Here is a 21,843-nt window from a genome sequence, read left to right on the forward strand (position 1 = left end):
AAGCTATTCTCACACACATGCTTCGGCAACGGTTCCACATCAAGTTCTCAGTGAGCAAATCAACAATGCATAGAGGACATAATTAAACAAATCACATAAACCTAAGAATAAAATCAATAACAATATTCATAAAAATTGTCTAACAAACATTATAACTTACTATTTCAAACTTTATTGCGCGATCGTGTCATGTCATTCTTTCTCGTTTGTGGGGGGTGGGGGGAACAGTATCCATTGCTGTTATCTGATTGGCTGACTTAGGTCACTTGTCTGATTTTGACCAATCACGATCCTTACTGCAGACTGAGTCTAAAAAGCGTCATTAGAAACCAATGTTTATCCAATAAAACCGCTTCTTACAACTATGAAAATATTCTTGGCAAGGATACCGTCATTTTGTTGATGTTCAGAGCTTTCGAATGATACCCGCCATCAAACGAATCGCCTCACATGTTATTCATTATCGGACAAAGATTTTAAAACGGTGGTTTTTCACGCTGTTGTATCACGTTACCAAGCGAATTGCCACTGATGTCGGGAAATACCCGACCATACATATTACTTCAGAAATCTTTCTAGAATAATTTTCTGATCGTGTATAAATGAACATATGAAAGAAAAAGTGAAGGGGATGTCATGACTTGTTACAAATAGAAAAAAACGCTCCAGGTTTTTCTTCCTCCGTGGTTCATCTAGACATATAAATGTCTATGCCTGCATTTTCATTACAAATTAACTTATTTAAGTTGTAGTCGTATTACGTGAAACATATGATAAAAGTAACTTTCATATTTATAAACAGTAAGATTAGTCCTTTCAACTGGTGTATGATATGCAGTAGCAATAATATTTATAAGTTGATATTTTCTCTTGATAAACATAAACTATGACCTCAGAGTTGCTAGGAACTCAGTGTCATGGCAGTATATGCCTCTGGTTGACTGGTGTTGTAAGAGTTAAGTCGTTGACCTTGATGACAACCAGAATGCAGACACCAATGGTGATGCTCGTAAATCTACAGACTTGTAATTCATTGCAATTGAGGATTGCTTGACTTGAAATTGATTATGACAATGTCTTATTTGTCTCGTTTTCTTTTTCTTCTGAACGATCATGAACTTAAAGTTAAATCTCATAAGATTTGAAAAAATCTCATGCTTTTGATCCCATGTGAGATTTTATCTCACATGTTTTCTGAGCCAGGTTTATCCCTGCTCTAGGGCTAGATGTAGACCAACAACTAGTCTCTGAAATGAACATATTACAGAAAAAAAAGCTCATTGAAAAAAACAAATGATGAAAAAGAGTCCTGAGACTTTCTTCAATCCCTGAAAATGTGAAAATCTAGACTTGCCACATTTTCTAGAGTAGGGTACGCTTTCTTGGATATATTTGCTTCTGGGTCTGTATAGACTTTTCTGACAGATTACTCTTTTCCCTGCTTTCCATCCATTAAAGTAAGACTTTAGTCCCAGTTGAGAAAAGTCTGTATTTTGCAAAATGCAAAGGACTCCCAAGGACGCTTGAAAGTATTTGCTCTTTTCTCTAAAACTGACATATTTTCAGAGACTGCGTATCGGTCTAAACGTTTTGTCACAACTACTTGTGTTTATTCTGTTGACTCTCAAACAGTAAGGTGATAATCCCAATTAGAGGATTGCTCTCAACTAAGACATTCATCATTTGCTGATCTCGGGTAACAGAGACAGTGTATGGAGACAGCATATCTTATCATCCCTAGCTGCAACTTTGCAGAGTTGTTAAACTAAAACCATGAGCCCGGATTGCTTATGTTTATCCCCCTGACATGTAATGTGGGGGGATATAGTCGACACCTTGTCTGTCTGTCCGTCCGTCTGTAATCATTTTGTTTCCGGAACATAACTCAGAAACCATTCAATATTTTTAGACCAAACTTTATAGATATGGTAAACTCAGCCTATGGTTTTGTGCCTTTTGCTATTTACAGATTTTTGGCATTTGTATTATTTTTGTTTTTCCATGGAACATTTTGGTGTTAGTCTTATGGTGGGGTGAGCTTCGTTTCCGGAGCAGAATTCAAAACCCATTCAATATTTTTCTGCAAAACTTGGTAGGTATATCAATCAGAACCTATAGTGGTTCCTTTTACTATGTACAGGATCTTGTGATTTATTATGTTCTCAGTTTCCATGGAAACGTTTAGTCTTAGTCTGAAAAATGAGAGGTGTGTTTCACTTCCAGAGCAGAACTCAAAAACTTCTTAATATCTGTTAGTAAAACTTGGCAGATATGTATGGCAGACCCCAAAGTGGCGCCTTTTGGTTTTTAAAGGTTTTTGTGATGTATGATTTTCTTGGTTTCCATGGAAACATTTCGAACTTAGTCTCAAAATGGAGGGATGAGCTTCGTTCCCAGAGCACAACTCAAAAACCATTTCATATCTGTCAGCAGATCCTGGCAGATATATGAGACAGATATTGAAATTGTGACTTTGCTGGTTTCAGATATATGGCATTTATAATTTTCATGAATTCCAAGGAAACAATTCAAACTTAGTTTTAAAATATGATGATTTGTCCTTTCAAACGTATGGGCCGGGGTGATAAGTCGTCTTCTGATGACTCTTGTTTAAAGTCACTTAGCCATGATGTGCATTTTGTAGAAGATATATTCTCCTTTTTAACAGTCTAAATCATACCTATATTATTCAAGCTAATGAAACGGCAGCTGATTAATCCACTGCCACTGCCTGCCGTGAGAATACCAAAATGATGGTCACAATACAGGCATAATGCCATCCCAGTATCAGTCATGATACATTCAAGGCTGTCAATGTCTTCACATTTATATCTAAAATACAATGGAAGCAAAGCATTGATAGTAGACCAGAGACTGACGGACAAAGACGGATTTCTCTGCAGGGTCTATTTCTATGGTTAATGCCTGCGTTTCCATGGCAGTAAAATGAATTTGATAGATTACATTTTGTAGATTGTCTGAGCATTGAGTTTGTGTTGTGTTCTGGTAAGATCACTGTGATAAGTAATTGGACATACAAGTGTATTCGAGAGATGAGACATGGTGTCAGAAGACTGCTAGTAGTTCTGTTACTGACTGTCACGATGGAGCTCGGATTTCACATAGCTTGGAAAGGTTATGTTTAAAATTTCACCTCGTCATTTTGTTGCTATGAAGAGATTGAAAATGAAAATTTATGTAGGAGGGAGACATAAAAAATATATAAATAGATTCAGTTTACTGAAATGTATTTACCTGGATGAAGGATGGTATTGTCATTGACCTGGGTTGTATTTCATTATTCTAATCATTAATGTTCTAAATCAGTCCTGTAGACATGCACTTTTTGTTAAAAAATAATCTGACTGAATCAACTAGTGGGTTTAACGTATTAAATCATGTATAGTTCTGTGATTAAAACTTAAGATGTTATAAAGTCCCCATAGGTGTATCCAGGGTGGGGCGTTGTTGGTTGAAACCCTCTATTTCTAGGGTTCCCTGTCGTGATGTTGCTGAAATTCTGCTAAAGACAGCGTAAAACCTCACTCACTTTCACTCACTCACTCACTCACTCACTCACTCAGACCAAATTGTGCAGAATCGCATGCCTGACACTGGGCAGTATGACCATAGGTTTAATACAATAGGGGGTTGATGCGCTACATCCCGATATCAAATTTTCACGATTAGACGCATGGTGACGAAAAACATTATTGACTACAGCCTTTTCGTCTCCCCTCGCCACCATCTTTGATGATATTTATGCTGTTTCAGCATGCTATGGTTGCCGTTTTTGGATGCTGTAACTGCCGTTTGGTGCGCTCAGCGACCGTTCTAGAGCGCTGTTGTAGCTGATACACGAGTTTTGTTTCCATTTCAAACGATTAGTTTTCCATTACAGGGGGTTTGTTTCAGTTTTAGATGATATTGTGGCAGTTTCTGGTGATTTTTGTTCTTATTTTGGTGGATATGAGTTCTGTTTTGGTGTATATGAGTTCAGTTTTGATGATTTGTTCACCGTTTGGATGGTAGGCCTGAGACTGGATCATTTACAAACGACCATCGTATAGTTGGAATATTGCTGTGTCCATCGTAGAACCTCACTCACTCACTTTATCACTCACTCACTCACTCACTCACTCACTCACTCACACTCACTTGGTTGTTTTAAGGTCTGTCATCGCCATACATCATCTCTACGGTTTCACTAAAATGTTCAGTGTCAGTAAGGCCTGTGTAACTTTTACAGTACATCCTTCCCACCTCAAGCTGGCACACCATGACATTGGAGAAATACTGTTCAGTTAGAAGTTTCATTACTTAGTTGTATTGAAATCAAGCCTGAATTTGTTTGACTTGACAATAGAATCATGCCAAGGTCAAGGATACAGTCCCCAAGGGAGACAATACAAGTTCAGATCCTTCAGATACATCCTTCTCACCCATGTCACAGATAAGGACATTGTACAGTGCCCTTGTCGACACATTACACCAGTTGAGTGTATCTCCAAATTGATTTTGATGCAATATTTACCTGACAACTAATTAATATCAAGACACTTACAGAGATACAGAACCCTATTATGAATCATCGTGTAGATATTCCCTATTGTAGATATGAAATAGTTGTTACATGACTAAAAAAAGACAATACAGTTATAGACTGACTCTCACTCACTCACACTTATGGATATGCTACTATCTCTCAAAGCCAAAAATCAATGCCATTTTCTTTGTTTCAGCATGTGACATGAATGTCCACAAAAGATGTGAAATGAATGTTCCCAAGCTTTGCGGCATCGACCACACAGAAAGGAGAGGGCGTATTAATCTTAGAATTACACATCTAACTGGAAAATTGAAAATTGAAGGTAATTATGTTTCTGTTTTGTCTGTGTACATCATGAGTTCAAACAGTCTCAGTTACATTTGGTTGGCATTAGGGCTGCGCAATATTACTGGTTTACTGGTATTTACTGGTTCAGACATGAAAACAATATTTATTGCAGTACGCTGATCAAAAAACAGTATTTTGACATTAATTCATAAAACTTCATAGCACTCGGAAATTGGCACTGATAAGTCAAGTGGTAGTAATATATAACAAGAAGTTTTCACAGAGGACAAACAGTGTTTAAATATTGCAACTCAAAATTTTAAGCACTCATACCCTTCATGAACTTGTGTCTCATCGTAAAATAGAAGTCTGATTCATAAATTTATTCATAAATAATCTGTGATTCACATGATGTCATAGCTTGGGGAAAACCCAGGCTCAATTAACCACATGGGTACAATCAGAGATGCCACCATCTACAAATTTATCATAGTCGCTACGAATTTTAACTTCAAACTACTCCAATATGATTCCACTAGAAATCCCACGAAATTTGATTAAAATGCATTAAAATTCAGATTTATAGACAAAAACATTTTGGGATTTCATGTACCTTTCATTCATCAAATTTAATGACCTACTTGAACTGTAATGATTGCAATAACAAACGTAATTTTAGCGAAACTGATATCAATACCTTTATGATTTGACACATTTAGTTCTGGCAGATGTAATTTAACTACATGACCGTAATATCATTCATTTTTTCTCAGAATCAATCATGATTTTGTTTATTTTGTTGACTACTAATTTTATGGTTAAACGACTAATTTTAGATGTTGAAACTAGTATTTGCAACACTCTGGTACATCTCTGGTACAATGTGTGAAGTCCATTTCTGGTGTCCCCTACCATGACATTTGATGGAATACTGCTAAAAGCAGCATAAAACTTAACTCCCTCACTTACTCAATATTTGTCCATGATTTAAATTGAAATAAATCTTAATGAATTGAAAGGGAATGACAAAGAGGATCTTTTGGTTAATTATTTTTTACTTACCTATGTCCATTGACTCTGCTTTACTGCTGCTCTTGCTACTGGTTGGCTTGACATGCAGATGCCTGGAATGAAAATACTGACAATAATTGACAACTATGTTTAGCAAACGGTTTAGATTGGCTGACATTTTAACCACACGAATACATGGCAACATGAGCTGAATCAGTGCATTACTAACTTTGGAAATTCATTGGAAGAACATAAAGCAAGTCCCACTTGACTATCAGAGAAATACCACAGATAGAATAAGTAGAGTACTTAAACCATGAAAGACTATGAAAACTACATCCCAAAATTTTACAAACTTTTCCCGTGTGATTATTTGTAAAAAGCATGACTTTTCAATGCAGCATAATTTTTAATGTTCCTTTGGGAGGATGGGGTTTCTTTTCAAACTGGACAGGCAAATGACAACAGTGTCAGGTAGAAAACACTGAAGTTTGTATTTAAAAAGTAGGCACAGAGCCATCCCCCTGCTGAACGCCTCCATGTGCCTGGATGATTGATATAGGATTTGTGTCCTCTAGTCATGCTTTTGATGAGGTTTAATAGGCTACACATATTTGGCGGCTAAATACTAGACTGGCTGAGAGAACAAGGCCCACAGATATTGATTGTTAGACCTGTTACAAGCTTCTGGCATCTTTTGAGTGAGATTACAACTTTCAGTTTTTACCCCTTTTGAGTTTCAGAATTGCTGTAGGGGAGATCAAGACATGTTTATGCTGTTCACAAAAAATACTATCAATCATAATGCAGGAAAAAAGCAAAAGCCACAAAATGTGCAAACCCCCTCAGAGCAGTATTCTTGCATTTTATTTGCGAGCTTTCAGATAAATTATTTATTGGTGATTTCCTCCATCAGAATCAGAGGTAATTTCCTCTGAGATCCGAGTGATGTGCCTCTACCTTTTTAAAAAGGGTATCAATTTTATTACAGTAAAACCATGCCTTTTCAGAATAAAAGAATCTAATTTGTTCATTGAGCTTTGTTTGTCTTGTGAAAATACTGTGATGGATAAATTTGGTTCTGATATGACATATCATAATAGCCAGAGGCCCTTCTTCATGATTCTTGATGGAGTTCAGCAGGAAAAAGAAAGGTATTTGAACCCATTTAGAGGTACATTGTAAGGGAGGATATTTGATAGATTAATTTCTTCTGACAATATTTGGTTTCTTGATGTAAATATTTTTGTATTGATAATTCCCTGATAATTTTCTTTTGTGAAAGCCAAGTAATCAAGAGAACTTGGCAGGGTTTCAGTTGTTCAATAAAGTTAATATCACAACCTGCTGGTATCAGTGAAAGATTTGTTCCCAACTTGATTATGAAATATAAATAACGTCTCCGAGAGATTGTAAAGGAAATATTGAGTTTTGCAGATGATGTTGCACACATTTTTATAGTTCATTCAGTCTGATCCAACACCCAACAGCAAGACATACATTGTTACTGTCATCTGAAAAAATAAGATCTTGTATCACTCTAAGATTTCATACTATGGTTAAGCAATGATGGTAACATTACCTAGTCTACGTTGATGTAATTAAGATGAGTGAGCGAGTTTAGTTTTATGCCGCACTCAGCAATAATCCAGCTATATGGCGGCGATGTCTGTAAATAATTGAGTCTGACAATCAATAATTGACGAGACAATCCTGTGATCAACAACAAAAAAAAGCATCTATCATTGGGAACTGATGACATGTGTTCAGCGAGTCTGACCAACCTATCCCGTTAGTCGCCTCTTAGGACAAGCATAGTCGCCTTTTATGACAAGCATGGGTTGCTGAAGGCCTATTCTACCCCTGGACCTTTACGGGTCATAATTAAGATAAAGGAAAGATTGTCAACCAATACTTGAAGCAATGGTAACATACATGGTTAGGAACTAGAAGTACTTCATTTTGCTGCATTCCTTTTAGATAAGAAGGAAAAGGTTGAATAACTGCATAATGGCATCCCACACATCAATGTTAAATATAGATGTAACCAACATAATGATTTTATGTATACTGAATATTCAAAGGGCAACATGGAAATGGATATGGTTTTTTTTCTAAATTTGACCACTGTTGTACTTTGTTTTTTGAATCCACGCAGGGCTTGGACATGACCTAAATAACTTATCATGCAAATCATATTTGAACATGTTTTTCATACATTGTCATTTCAAGTGTCAAGGTCACCCTTTATTTCATATCCCATGTTTCCTGTATGATAATGTAAGCTACATCTTCTGAATGTCAGTGAAACCTATATGCTAAGTGTAGCTAAGGTCAAGGTCAATAGCAGGTTGTTATGCGTTCTTGATAAACAAAAATGTGATATTTGAATAAATAGATACTTAATAAGGTTAAATAAAAAAAGTGCAGTGTTTAGCATGCATCGGTGCATTACTTTTATTTGTTCGTGAAACAATTTTTGTATGGCTTTTGAAACAAAATAATTTGTCCTTGTCCACATCCAAATCATCAGTTTGTCTACTAGAAGTTTGGGTTTGTCTAAGAACGAGTGTGACTGAATGTACAAGTCATTAACCCATGCTAAACTTCCCAAGCTTAGACAAAAAAATAAATACCTGGGTTTTCCTCCCTTGTCACTTTTGTCTAATAAAACGTTTTAAAAAGTCCTACCACCCTTGCCACTTTTGAAAAAAATGTGCTTGAGAAACATTTGAATTTTTTCTGCAGCCTAAGTGTTTTACATGTACCTAATTCGTCTGGATGTTTACATGACAAAAGCAGACAATCTTATGATTAGGCCAATGCTATCCATGTTTTATTATCCCCTGGAATGTAATGCGGGTGGATATAGTTGACGCTTCATCTGTGCGTCCATCCATCCGTCCGTAATCATTTTGTTTCCGTAACATAGCTCAGAAACCGTTCAATATTTTTTTACCAAACTTGATAGATATAGTAATCTCAGCCTATGGTTGTGCCTTTTGCTATTTATGGATTTTTGGCATTTGTATATTTTTTTTTTCCATGGAACATTTTGGTGTTAGTCTTATGGTGGGGTGAGCTTCGTTTCCGGAGCAGAACTCAAAAACCTTTCAATATTTTTCTGCAAAATTTGGTAGATATATCAATCAGAACCTATAGTGGTGCCTTTTGCTATTTACAGGTTTTTCTTATTTATTATTTTCTAAGTTTCCATGGAAACGCTTTGGACATAGTTTGAAAAGTGAGATTTGTGTTTTGTTTCCGGAGCAGAACTTAAACACTGTTCAATATTTTTCTGCAAAACTTGGCAGATATATCAATCAGAACCTATAGCGGTGCCTTTTGCTATGTACAGGATCTTGTAATTTATTATTTTCTTCCCATGGAACGTTTTGGACCTAGTCTGAAAAGTGAGTGGTGTGTTTCATTTCCAGAGCAGAACTCAAACACTTCTTAATATCTGTTAGTAAAACTTCTAGATATGTGTGGCAGACCCAAAGTGGTGCCTTTTGGTTTTTAAAGGTTTTTGTGATATATTATTTTCTTTGTTTCCATGGAAATGTTTCAAACTTAGTCTCAAAATGGAGGGGTGGGCTTCGTTCCCAGGGCACAACTCGAAAACTGTTTCATATCTTTCAACAGATCTTGGCAGATACATGAGACAGATCTTGAAATTGTGACTTTGCTGGTTACAGATATATGGCATTTATAATTTTCATGAATTCCATGGAAACAGTTCAAACTTTGTCTTAAAAAAAAAACAATGAGTAACTCTCAGATTATTTGTCCTTTCAAACATGTGGATGACATCACTATAAGCAATATCATGGCAGGGGACACCAGAAATAGGCTTCACATATTATACCCATGTGGTGTGTGACCCAATCTGTACTTGACGTTGAAGTACATCCTGGACCTTCATATTTGTTATGAAGAAGTCGTCTTGCAATGAATGAAGTTATTGCATTTCATTATTTGTGATCTTAACTATCTGTAATAAACTGAAATCTGACTGGATGTATTTTACCTCTTAGTTGCTTTCAATGTTGTATGTGTTTAGTTCAGTGTTTTGATCAGTAATAATTTAATTAAGATTATTATATAATTATATTAATTATATAATTATTAAGATTTAATTATGATAATGTTGTATGTTGATTTCCTTGATTTTGTGTGAAGGAGAGAAAGGACAAGGTTCATCATCATGCCTCTGATTGCAGTCATAGAGGCACGAAACCTCCCGCCCATGGACCCAAATGGACTGGCCGATCCATACGTCAAAGTGAAGCTCATTCCAGACGAGTCTAACAAGTCCAAGAAAAAGACAAAAACAGTCAAGTCTACACTCAACCCTGAGTGGAACGAATCATTTACCTTGTGAGTGAAGAACTGGTTATGGTAGAAGTCAGTAGAATTTTGTTGCTAGACAATGGATCACAAGTGAGACACCACTGATTTTTATCGTTTGTCTCAAGTTTCATTGGCTCTCATTGTCTCTGAATTGCACTTTAGAAGGTAGAAGTTGATAATTACAGATATAGTGCCTTTTAGATTTATATAATGATCCTTCCATGTCGGTATTTAGCCCCTTGAAGTTAAACCAACCTTTTGGATGGCCAAGCTGGGTACAAGAAGCACTGTAAGCATTGTTTATAAACAGGTGCTGAGGAGCTTTGTAGACATTCTCAACAGTGAGAAAATTGCCTAATGAGATTCTGTTGACAATGTTTCTAAAGCAGCCTGCTGGCTGGAACCTACTATTGTCTTACACACCTTTTCCTTGGTCTGTCGCTCTTCCCTTGAGAGTTTCTAAATTTGGTCGACCACTTTACAGGGATTTGCCCATTGTGCCATTCAGCCCATTAGAAATATGTCCCCGAAAGAGGAAGTCCATTGTAGGGAGGAGATGAGTACCAAAAATCGGCAGTAATTATTGCCTAGGTCTTGGACTGATTGGACAGAGTGGTATAAGATTAACTTAATAGTCCTTTCTGCGTCAGGGCTGGTTTGATGATTATCTAATGGGCTAGTAGACTCGTTACCCCAGACGCAATGCATGCGGCCGTACTCCAAGTTCCGATGGACCAGCTTGCCATCGCCTGACTGTCTCGTTCGGATCGCATTGCGTGATACTGCATGCCTATCGAAGGAGACATGCACCCACTTAGCAACAGATGCCTGCCAGACTGGAGGTTTAAAGCTGACTGTCTGACTTTGTCAATAATTCATCTGATGCTGCTGCTGCATGTGATGTCTCTCAAGGACCTCTGTGAACATGTTCAGCTAATGTGGACTAAAATGATTGTATTTCTGGTCAGTTGATGTCATACATTGTATTACTACATACAAGTTATGACATTTTACTTCCTCCGACTGTGGACAGGTATAGGATATTCTCCCGTATGAGACACTTTGATATTTTCTTGTGGGCAGTAAATAGGAAATTTTTTATTGATGATTCTTTGAAAGTAAATGGCGATAATACTATAATGATAATGTCAAAAGTTAATCAATACATTTTACCTCCCAGACGATTTGTTCCAATGAAAAAGGTTGCGTGATGTATATGTTGTAGACACATCATGGAGATGAATAGCAAAGATGAAATTTTTGGGGAAATTGTGCTGAGGACTCTTTGACAGGAAACTCTGATACTTACATGCCGGGATTCTAAGAGGAGGCCCTTTGTGCAAACTTTTATGATACAAAAGTCAAAACTTCACCAGACTGGTCAGCACGGTTTTGTACAGTGTGCATTGTAGCCCAGACTGACAGACCTGAGTCTTCTTTCACAAGACACAAAGGTGATCACAAAGTCACTAAGGTACAATCTTAGCGTAGTGTTAGAGAGTGGGAGTTAAGGTAAACCTTGTACATGTTGCTTAGTGAAAAGAGTCTGTGTAGTGATTCAGTTCTTCGCCATTATGGTGTATTGGGAGCAGTAAGGTAGCATAGTGGTTAAGGTGTTTGCTCGTCACAACAGAGACCTGGGTTTGATTTTTCCATGTGGGTACAATGTGTTAAGCCTGTTTCTGGTGTGCCCCCAGCCATGATATTGCTGGAATATTGCTATAAGTGGCGTACAACTAAACTTACTATTATGGTTTATGTACTGCCAAGACCTCCGTTGCAGGTGGCCATGTTGAGCTGAATTTCTGGGCTGAAAATTTGTTGGTCTTACTGGTGCTATTGTCTGTTGTGCTAATTGTGTGTTTTGTGTCTATGTCTTTGAGCAATCGTCATATTGTTTCACTCATTTCGGGTCTGATGATGCTCTGTGTTTCAGAGATCTCCAGTCTGACTGTTCTCTGTGTTTCATTGATCTCCAATCTGACTGTTCTCTGTATTTCAGTGATCTCATGTCTGACTGGTCTCTGTGTTTAAGTGATCTCCAATCTGACTGGTCTCTGTATTTCAGTGATCTGACTGTTTTCTGTGTTTCAGTGATGTCGGGTTTGACTGTTCTCTATGGTTCAGTTATCTCACATCTGACTGTTCTCTGTATTTCAGTGATCTCGGGTCTGATGATGCTCACAAGAGAATCTCATTGGAAGTGTGGGATTGGGACCGCACATCTCGCAATGACTTCATGGGGTCACTGTCATTCGGTATCTCAGAGATCCTGAAGAACCCGGCAGACGGCTGGTACAAACTCCTAAGCCAGGAGGAAGGGGAGTTTTATGGTATTCCAGTCAGTGATGAAGTCGAACCCACCATCGAAGAGCTCAAACAACTACAGGTCGAGGTGCGATATGTTCTTTGTCATCTTTAAACGGTATTAGAGTGGAGTTATCACACACAATAAACACTGATTTCTTGGATCAAAGATTCTTACGAGTATGCTTAGCATCAAGAGTCTTCATTCATTGTAAAATATGCATCTTGTGACGAGACAAATTTTTAAATTAACTTTATTATTACTTTTTTCTTGACAGTGCTTGCAAACAGTAAGCTACCATGTTGTTTAGTTTAGTTATATGTTTGCATCACCCAGAGTAGACCTAGTGTGCAATGATGTTTGCACAGAGTGTTTGCCCAGTAAGTGGCTGCCTATAGTGTATTCATTTCATGTTTCAATGACAACACTTTTGTCTTGAGTAAATTACATTTTTAGTCCAACTTGAGTTTCGCAGCTCTTCTCAACACTATCTTTAATATGCTTTTACTACACATCAAGAGTAAGGATGGTGCACTGGCTTGTCTTGCAGAGTTGTGCCCCTTGTTCATGGCAGGACACACTGAACATGGGTTCATTTCCAGACTGCTACGAGTAACCTTGTTCTTTTTGAACCCATGCACAGTGCTTCTGGTTGAACATTTCTTGGAGGTAGTCATCAATGATCAATCCTTTTATCTATGATTGACTTCCACTCCCAGTCAAGGTTATTATATTACTGAGGTAGCATTTCATTCAGCATTACAACTGATTCACTCACTCACTCACGCACATGGCAAACATAATTGTTTCTTCTCAGGCTCCTCAGTATCACATGCCAGCAATTTTTAAATATTTTACACCTTGATACTTTTATTTATTTTGTAAAAATTGTTTGTTCGGTAGTGTTGGGAATCAGAAACAAATCCACTATCCATTATCAGTGGGCTTGTGGTGAATGATTGTCATTTATAATTGAAATGTATGTACATTTTTAATGTAATTGTCAATTCCAAAAGTTTGTCCTCTGGTGGCTTTTCTAATTTTTGTTTTTTATAAGTAATACTGTCATGCAATGAAATGCACACGTGCAAAAAAGAGATGCTGGAATTGTAATTAAATAACAAAAGTGGTTAAAATTTTACAATGTGCATAACTTTACGTTTTTGAGCACGTTTGCATTGGTATATTTGTCCAATTTAATAGTTAGTTTACTTCTTTCAAGTGTTACAAAAACAATTATATTCTGATTAAGTGAAAATATGTTTTCTTACAATCGATGATCATTTGTAATCCTTTCGATCGATTTTCGATTATTTTCAATGATCAGAACACCACTACTGTTGCTAGACGTTTCTTGTTCTGTTACAGTTGAGAGTGTAATTTAGTGGTCTTATCATGATTATATGAATATGATTCTTTTGATGTAAGTAGTATCATTTTCCAAAGTATTTGCAACAGTGAGTTGGTTATGACGACGAGTTTAATTATGCATACATGAATATGTATACTGTGGACTGGTCACATGTCACTTCTCTGTTCTGCTTGCACCCATTCTGACACACATCAATATGAGATTAATAATTCATATCCACCTGCAGCAGCTATGGGGATCATATATTTCACCAATATTAACTTTCATCATACAAGGAATGTATTACATAGTTTCACTATCCAGCATTGCAAAGTAAAGTACTTGGCAACCGTATGTATTGTACAATTATCCTTGATTCATCCCTCAAAGGTTGTCAGTTTCGTTTTGTTATTAACGCCTATCAATTTCGTGATACCATCCAACAACCTGATTAGGTCCAGTGCAATTGAATGAGTGGTATAAGTGAGAAATGCACCATCTGTGTATATTTGGCTATCAATCGGCTGTGTTGTGTCCTGTGGGCCCTCCCCTGGGCCAGGTACTTAGCTTCTATCCCCCTGTGCTATGCTGTAACTATGTCAGGCTAACTGTACATTTCATGCATTCAGCTGTCAATCATACTCTTGATGTGGGGCAGTCGAGGAGGGAGGCACTATACCTCACAATGTCTTTAAATCTGTTCAGTTGGTACAGCTTCTTTTTTATCTCTTTATATTGTGTACAATTATGTTTTGTCTTTAGACTTTTGTCTTAAGTAATTACATAGAATATCTTTAGTAACACATAATATTTTGTTTTCAATTATGTTTGGAATTTTGTAAAAAGATCAAGTATGATTCTTAATATGATTTTGAATTGTTTGAGATATATGAAATAGGAAGAGAAGATACATGTAATATTTGAAATATGTCCACTTCTGCTGCAATTTAATTCTTTGTCTCTGGCATCTGAAATATCAGTGTATCAATGCCTTCGATTACATTGTTAGCTTCAAAATATGTTCATGTGCATGAGTAGCCCCCCCAAGTATAGGGCCTCTGTTAAGTCATAAGGTTCTGTCTGTATCTGCTCTGTTATTGACCCATGTTCAATTAATTGTCTCAACAACTCTACAGTCATTACAGAGCTGGAATGGTCCACACAAACTTGTGGCAGCTTGGATTATCAATCATTCAAATTGTGGAAAGTGTTTCCATATTTTCAAAAACATCCACTTTGGAAGCTTTGAAAATTTGGATTTATATTTGGTTTGGTTTCCAGTGAATGTCGATTTCACAATGGTTATTGATGATGAGGTAGGTTGATAACTGGCAGGTGAAATGAATGAAAAGTAGGAAGTGCTTTGTGGATACTCAGTCAACCACAGTTAAAACAAATGTTTGTTTTCCTTGAGATCTTAAATTATGCTAGGCAAAATGTTTGGTTTATGATATAGTTTATTAATACCTTTCGTCATAGATGTCTGTATTTTTGTAGCGCCATGAAAGTAATGAAAAGAAGATGGTTCCCCTCGACAAGGCTCAGAATGTCAGTCGGCAAGACATTGTACGTGCAAGTGACTTCAACTTTCTTACAGTTTTAGGAAAAGGTAGTTTTGGAAAGGTAAGATAATTTCATGCTTAATTGACTTTTCAGAACATGAAGAATTTTCTGGGTTTCATCATTTCTTTATTGTTTGACATGTTTCATCAGGTAATTCTGTTTTAGAACGGGTCCTGTAATTTTGAATCAAAGAATTGAAAGAAGATGAAATCCAGAAAATTCTTTCAGTTCAATATATTTTTATTTCACCATCATCACTATGAATCTGTAGAATGCTGAACAGGAATAGGACTTACAGTGTCTTGATGTTATGAGATCAGATACTTTCCTGATAATTTGTTGAGAATATTGCTGTTACTAATACAAATTGACTACTTGGCTGAAAAGTTGCTGTGAATGAAATATGTACATGATTTGTTTGAAAGGTATTTTAGAAGTTGTATAGATGAAGGAAAACCTAGTTCTATTGATAGTCAACTTCTTTATGGCAATGGATGTGAGTGTAGGTACTAACACCATTATCAAACGTATGCTGATTAAGCAATATTTCAGCAATTTTATCACTTGCCTTTTCATCACTTGGTTGATATCAGTGTTAGTACCTACACCGAAATGTCTGGCTTGGTTGACACATGTCATCGGTTCCCAATTGTGCAGATCGATGCTCATGTTGTTGGTCAATGGATTGTCTGGTCCAGACTCAATTATTTACAGACCGCCGCCATATAGCTGAAATATTACAGAGTGCAGCGTAAAACTAAACTCACTCACTCACTCCCTCTTTCCTCCCAAATAATATTGGGACTAAGGATGTGATCATGCTGTCTATTCCAAACTTTATATATTCAAGACCTAACCATGTTTTTCTCTCCTCATTTTCAGGTAGTTTTAGCAGAAAGGAAAGGGACTGATGAACTTTATGCAATTAAAATATTGAAGAAAGATGTCATCATTCAAGATGATGATGTAGAATGTACAATGATAGAAAAACGGGTTCTGGCGCTGCCCACCAAACCTCCATTCCTTGTTCTCCTTCACTCCTGTTTCCAGACCATGGTGAGTAGCACTTCCTGAGTTTGAAACTACTGATTTTTACTTTCTAAACCCCACATAGAAGTAACTGTCACTGATAAACTTGCTGTGTTTGAAGCTGACCGATGAAGGTTCTTGCAGCATTTTGTTATTATTGATGAAAACCTGGCACAATGTGCATGTACTTGAAGCTACTGATTTGTTGTGAACAATTACCTTTGAGTTGTTGACTGAAGACAACAAAATTTTTCTTGTGTTATGTTTTTATTTTGTTGATCAACCTGCATATATTTCAGGCATATTCAGTTGTTGCTTGAATACTTCAGAACATGATTGCTCTAAACTGAATAACTGATAATATCAGCATTGTGTCTTTGAGCCCCCTGATTATGATTACACAATACCATTTAGAACGTGGTCAAATGTAACATATGTCATATTTGGGATTAGAAAGTGTAGTAAAGAACAAAAAGTCAGCCGCCTAACCAGCTCAGTCACCGCAATTTCCGAAAAAATTACAGTTGGACAACTGCTGGTCTAGACTGCGGGCTTTGTGTACCTCTCTGAAAAGTGTTAATTGGCTTGGCTCCCATGACTGAAGGCTATGATTACACAATGCCATTTACGAAGTGGTCCAGTGTAACATACGTCATGTTTGGGATTACACTTTCTTAGTAAAGTACTAATTCTAGTGCTTTTTTGAGTAGCGTCCAGCAATTTTATCAGTCACAATTACTTCTATGTGGGGCTTAGAAAGGAACATATGCTATATTTGGGATTATATTTTCTTAGTATAGTACAAATTCTAGCACTTTTTTGAGTTGAGTCCCATTCGGGATTCAAACGGTTCCCACGGCCAAATTTAGTTGAGTCCCGTCTGGGTTCAAATCCTGCATGGGACTCAACTCAAAAGTGCTAGAATTTGTACTTTACTAAGAAAGTGTAATCCCAAATATAACATCGTGTTACTTTCTAAGCCCCACAAAGAAGTAATTGTGACTGACAAACTCTCTGTGTTTGAAGCTGACCCATAAAGGTTCTTGCAGCGTTTAATTACTATTGATGAAAACCTTGCACAATCTGCAGGTAATTGATCAGTGGATATGTCTGAAGGCTATCTGTATTACAAACATCACAAACCCCAAATTATTTCATTTGCCTTATCACAGCATAGCAGTTTCTCAATTAATATAGTCTTTGTGAAAATACCTCTGTGACATCTTGGAAGGTCCACCAAAATTTCAATATTACATAATTTCTTTTAGGTGCTCCTTCAAGTTTGTACAACCCCTGTCCATGTGAAAAATCAAAGTTTATGAAAAGTAGGTGTCTGAGAAGTTCTAAAGGTTGTGTTTGTAGACACTGTCTATGTGTTTACTCATGGCTGTTCCAGCTGTCGATTACAGATAAGAATAGTTTCTTTTTCATTACAGGACCGCCTGTATTTTGTGATGGAATATGTGAATGGTGGGGACTTGATGTATCGAATTCAACAGGAAGGAAAGTTCAAAGAGCCTGTGGCTGCGTAAGTAGGCACTGCATTATGGGACATCCGATCTGTCATGTGTCTGTAATTCTGTTCATCATATTCCAAATTAGTCAAATGTAATATATGAACCCTAATGAGCTGTTTACCCGAGATAAGACAGTTGTAAGTACAGGGTTGGGGTGCTTGGACATGCCAGAGGTCTGGGGTTTTGGCTTGAATCACGGTTCACCCCAATTATGTTTCCAGATTTGTAAACACCATCCCATGCTCTCAGGTATCACTGAAGGGATAAGTAGCTGATACCTGCATCACTCTGTTTGCAGCCCCCATTAGTCTGACATCGAGTGATGTAACTGAAATACCATTCAAAGCAGGGTGAAAACACAACGGACACTCATATTGACTCTCATACACTGCAGTATCAATGGCTCAGCTCCGTCTTACCTGACCAACTTGTTGAAACACTATATTCCCCCTTGCTGCCCCAGATCAGCCAACATCTCACAATTCCAACAGCCAACCTGAAAAACTTTGGACACTTCTCTTTCACATCCACATTTCTTTGGAATGATCTTCCCTTCTTCATTAAAAAGACTGAAAAACTGTCTGCCTTCCAGTCAAACTTGAAAACTTCCTCTTCCTAGCATATTACCCAGATGTCTAGTCTAGCTGTCTTAACAAAAGTGCTGCAAGCAATCACTTGGTGTTTGGAGAATGTGTGCTGTAAAAGATGACTTATTATTATTATGATAAGTATGCCACCTCGGGTTAGAATTAGTCGACACACACAAAATAAAACACCACACAAACATCATACGTACATGCCAATGTTTTGTTGCAAGTGTTCTACCTTTAACACTGACTTACGATTGGGTGGTCACGCTCACTGACTTTGTTGACATGTGTCATTGTTTCCTGGTTGCGCACATTGGTGCTCATACTGTTGATCACTGGATTGTCTGGTCCAGACTCCATTATTTACAGACCACCAGCATATAGCTGGAATATTGTGGCTGTATGTAAAAACTAAATTCATTCATTCACTTTAACACTGACTCTTTATTTTCCTTCTGGAAAAGAAATTCTCAAATATGAAGATAATTCTACATTAAGTGAAGAAATTAGGCATTATGAATACATGGACACTCCAGCATGACTTTTGGCTAAATACAGAATATAGAATATATTCTGTACAGAATACAGAATAAGTTTTAAATTAATTCTTTCATGGGATGCAACAACAAAAAAGGATCCAGTTGTTTTCTTTCATGCGATGCAACAACAAAAAAGGATCCAGTTGTATTCTTTCATGCGATGCAACAACAAAAAAGGATCCAATTGTATTCTTTCATGCGATGCAACAAAGGATCCATTTGTTTGGGAATGGTATTATCCTATCCTGTATCCAACCCGCATCATAGGGAATATTGCTCTGCAAAGTCTTGCCAGTAAGGTTAAGCGTTAATTTATAATGCATATAGTGAAACATGCTTGCAACTGCTGTTCAAGATTATGTATTCAGTTGAATTGTCAATGCTAGGTGAATGCTATGGTAAATGCTACCAGAGCTGAATAAAGGCATACATTTCAAAATGCATGCACAGTTCTTCCTTTAAAATAGTCTAGGGTGGAGTTTGAGTGAGTTTAGTTTCATACTGCTTTTAGCAATGTTCCAGCAATATCACAGTGGGGACAGCAGAACTGGAGGACACCAGGAAAAGATTTCACACATTGTACCCATGTTGGGAATCGAACCCAGGCCTTCAATGCATGACATGTAAATGTTTTAATCACTGGGCTACCTCGCCTCTCCTTGAGGCTGGAATACCAATGGAACTGAACATTTTTGGATCAATATATGTGATCACATTTGTAGTACAGTCCAACACAACACTGAAAGCTAATACAAGCCATATCCTTTCTTTCAGGTTTTATGCAGCTGAAATAGCCATAGGCCTTTTCTATCTCCATTCCCAAGGAATAATCTATAGGTGAGAGCATGTGAAGATACGTACCTCATGATCACATTGTGTCTTATCATGTCAATTTGTTCTGTCTCGCTAAGATGTACAAGTGTGTCAGCCACTGATTGAGAAAACAAACTCTTCAAAGATTTATGGATTTATGTTTGCAGAACAAACATGATGCAACATATGTCATATTTGGGATTTCACTTTCTTAGTAAATATGACATATGTTGCATTTGACCACTTTCTAAATGGCATCGTGTAATCAAACATGGTGCAGTGTACAAATAAGAATGTGACTGTGATTTCTTGACAGTAATGAGTTAACAAACACTGATTTTTGCAGTGTTACCTACTTACCAGGAATACAAACGGTCGATTGTGTAAGAGGCTGGCAGGTGCCATTTGGGCAGGACATGGTTGCCGTCTTTGAGAGGCATTTTAGAAGTTCGGAAGTACAATATAGAACAAACTTTTTGGATAAAAACTTCTGTTATATGTGAGAGCAGCGGTTCCGTACAGCATTCCATCTGCCTATGATGTACTCCACCAAACATAATCTACTGTATAAACTCTGCTGTATAAACATCTCACTGTCTGTATTGGCTTCCATGGCCTCATCAGCTGACTGCCTAGATACCTATGTTAATTATGTTATTTTCTTTGTTACATTCTTACATTCAGTATATACATATATTTGCCCCCTCTTCATGTTCCATTTATGCTTGACAACGGTACAAGAATCATTGCTCTCAAGAAGTTGCATCCTCGATATCTCCAGGGTATACGTTCCGAAAAGTCTCCGCTATACCCTGGATGCATCTACGGCTCAGCCCTATAAATTTATTACCTCCCTTGGCTGGCTTTTTATCCAGTCAGGTGCCTACGCTGGGAATTTGAGCGGACCAATCACAACTCACTTTCGCTTTTTAAATTCTCTAACCAATTAAACTTGGCAAACAAACCATGCGTAGGTTCTCTGAAAGTATTAGATGGATTTCTTGCATATGTTTTAAAAAAAGGTTTCGGACCTATAAAGTTGCGTGTATGATTTCCCCAAATTGTGAGTCGCACGGCGAGCAAACCTTCGCAGTTGCAACTGCTATCTTTGTTGACACTTGCAAATTCGGTTATAACGGTGACCACTCTGATTGGCTACTGTGAGAAAGCGGAGTCAGCAAAGGGAGGTAATAAGGACCCGTAGATGTGTCCAGGTTATAGTGGAGACTTTTCGGAACGTAGACCCTGGAGGTATCGAGGATGAAGAAGTTGTTATTCACATAGTTTGTTTCTCTATTAGACATGATTTGCCTTTTTCACGTCTTCTCTGACTTTAAGTTATTTAGGGTTTTACCTTAACTCACAAACATGGGGTCCAGGGACCTCCCAATTTAGTCGTTTTGAGGGTACTGTGAAATAATGTTGGATACAACTGTACATTTTAATACTAAGAACCTGGAATCAGTCATTGATCATGTGGACTGATAGATGAAGGAAACAAGTAAACACTCACAAAGTCATAGATGTGTTGTAGGTACAATGAATTATATTACTATAGTGAATGACTTTGTGAGCATTAATTCTGTATGTTTGCGTATACTGGACTCAATTTGCACATCAGATGAAACCCTGGTGATCATAGATATTGTTTACTCCATTCCTTCACCTTCCACCCTAATGGAGTAATTTGGTTGGGCTGATGACTAGTCTCTGAAATAAACACATTTTACAGCAGAAAAGTTCATATTAAAAGAATAAAATTTAATGTAAAGGCACCCTGAGACTTTCCTCATTTTTGGTGACCCTGAAGCTGTGGAAATCTAGTCTCGCCACTTTTTCTAGACTTGCGTTAGATTTGCTTCAGGGTCGTATGACAGACTAATAGACTAGTTAATCTCTGACATTGGTGTTTATCATATTTTTCATATCTTG

The 21,843-nt window shown here is 37.2% G+C and overlaps 1 protein-coding gene across 3 annotated transcripts in view; it reads left to right on the plus strand.

The window, feature by feature from the left end:
• LOC137284865 (calcium-dependent protein kinase C-like) overlaps positions 1–21,843 on the plus strand; it is a 136,434-nt gene that overhangs the window by 90,284 nt on the left and 24,307 nt on the right. For all 3 annotated transcript variants that reach the window (XM_067816887.1, XM_067816888.1, XM_067816885.1), the window contains exons 5-11: positions 4,743–4,871; positions 10,072–10,228; positions 12,362–12,596; positions 15,358–15,483; positions 16,306–16,479; positions 17,889–17,980; positions 19,873–19,935. In XM_067816887.1, the coding sequence (XP_067672988.1) occupies positions 4,743–4,871; positions 10,072–10,228; positions 12,362–12,596; positions 15,358–15,483; positions 16,306–16,479; positions 17,889–17,980; positions 19,873–19,935 (976 nt within the window). The remainder of the gene's footprint in view (positions 1–4,742; positions 4,872–10,071; positions 10,229–12,361; positions 12,597–15,357; positions 15,484–16,305; positions 16,480–17,888; positions 17,981–19,872; positions 19,936–21,843) is intronic.

Source organism: Haliotis asinina, chromosome 5 (assembly GCF_037392515.1).
Source record: "Haliotis asinina isolate JCU_RB_2024 chromosome 5, JCU_Hal_asi_v2, whole genome shotgun sequence".
NCBI classification, from domain to species: domain Eukaryota; kingdom Metazoa; phylum Mollusca; class Gastropoda; order Lepetellida; family Haliotidae; genus Haliotis; species Haliotis asinina.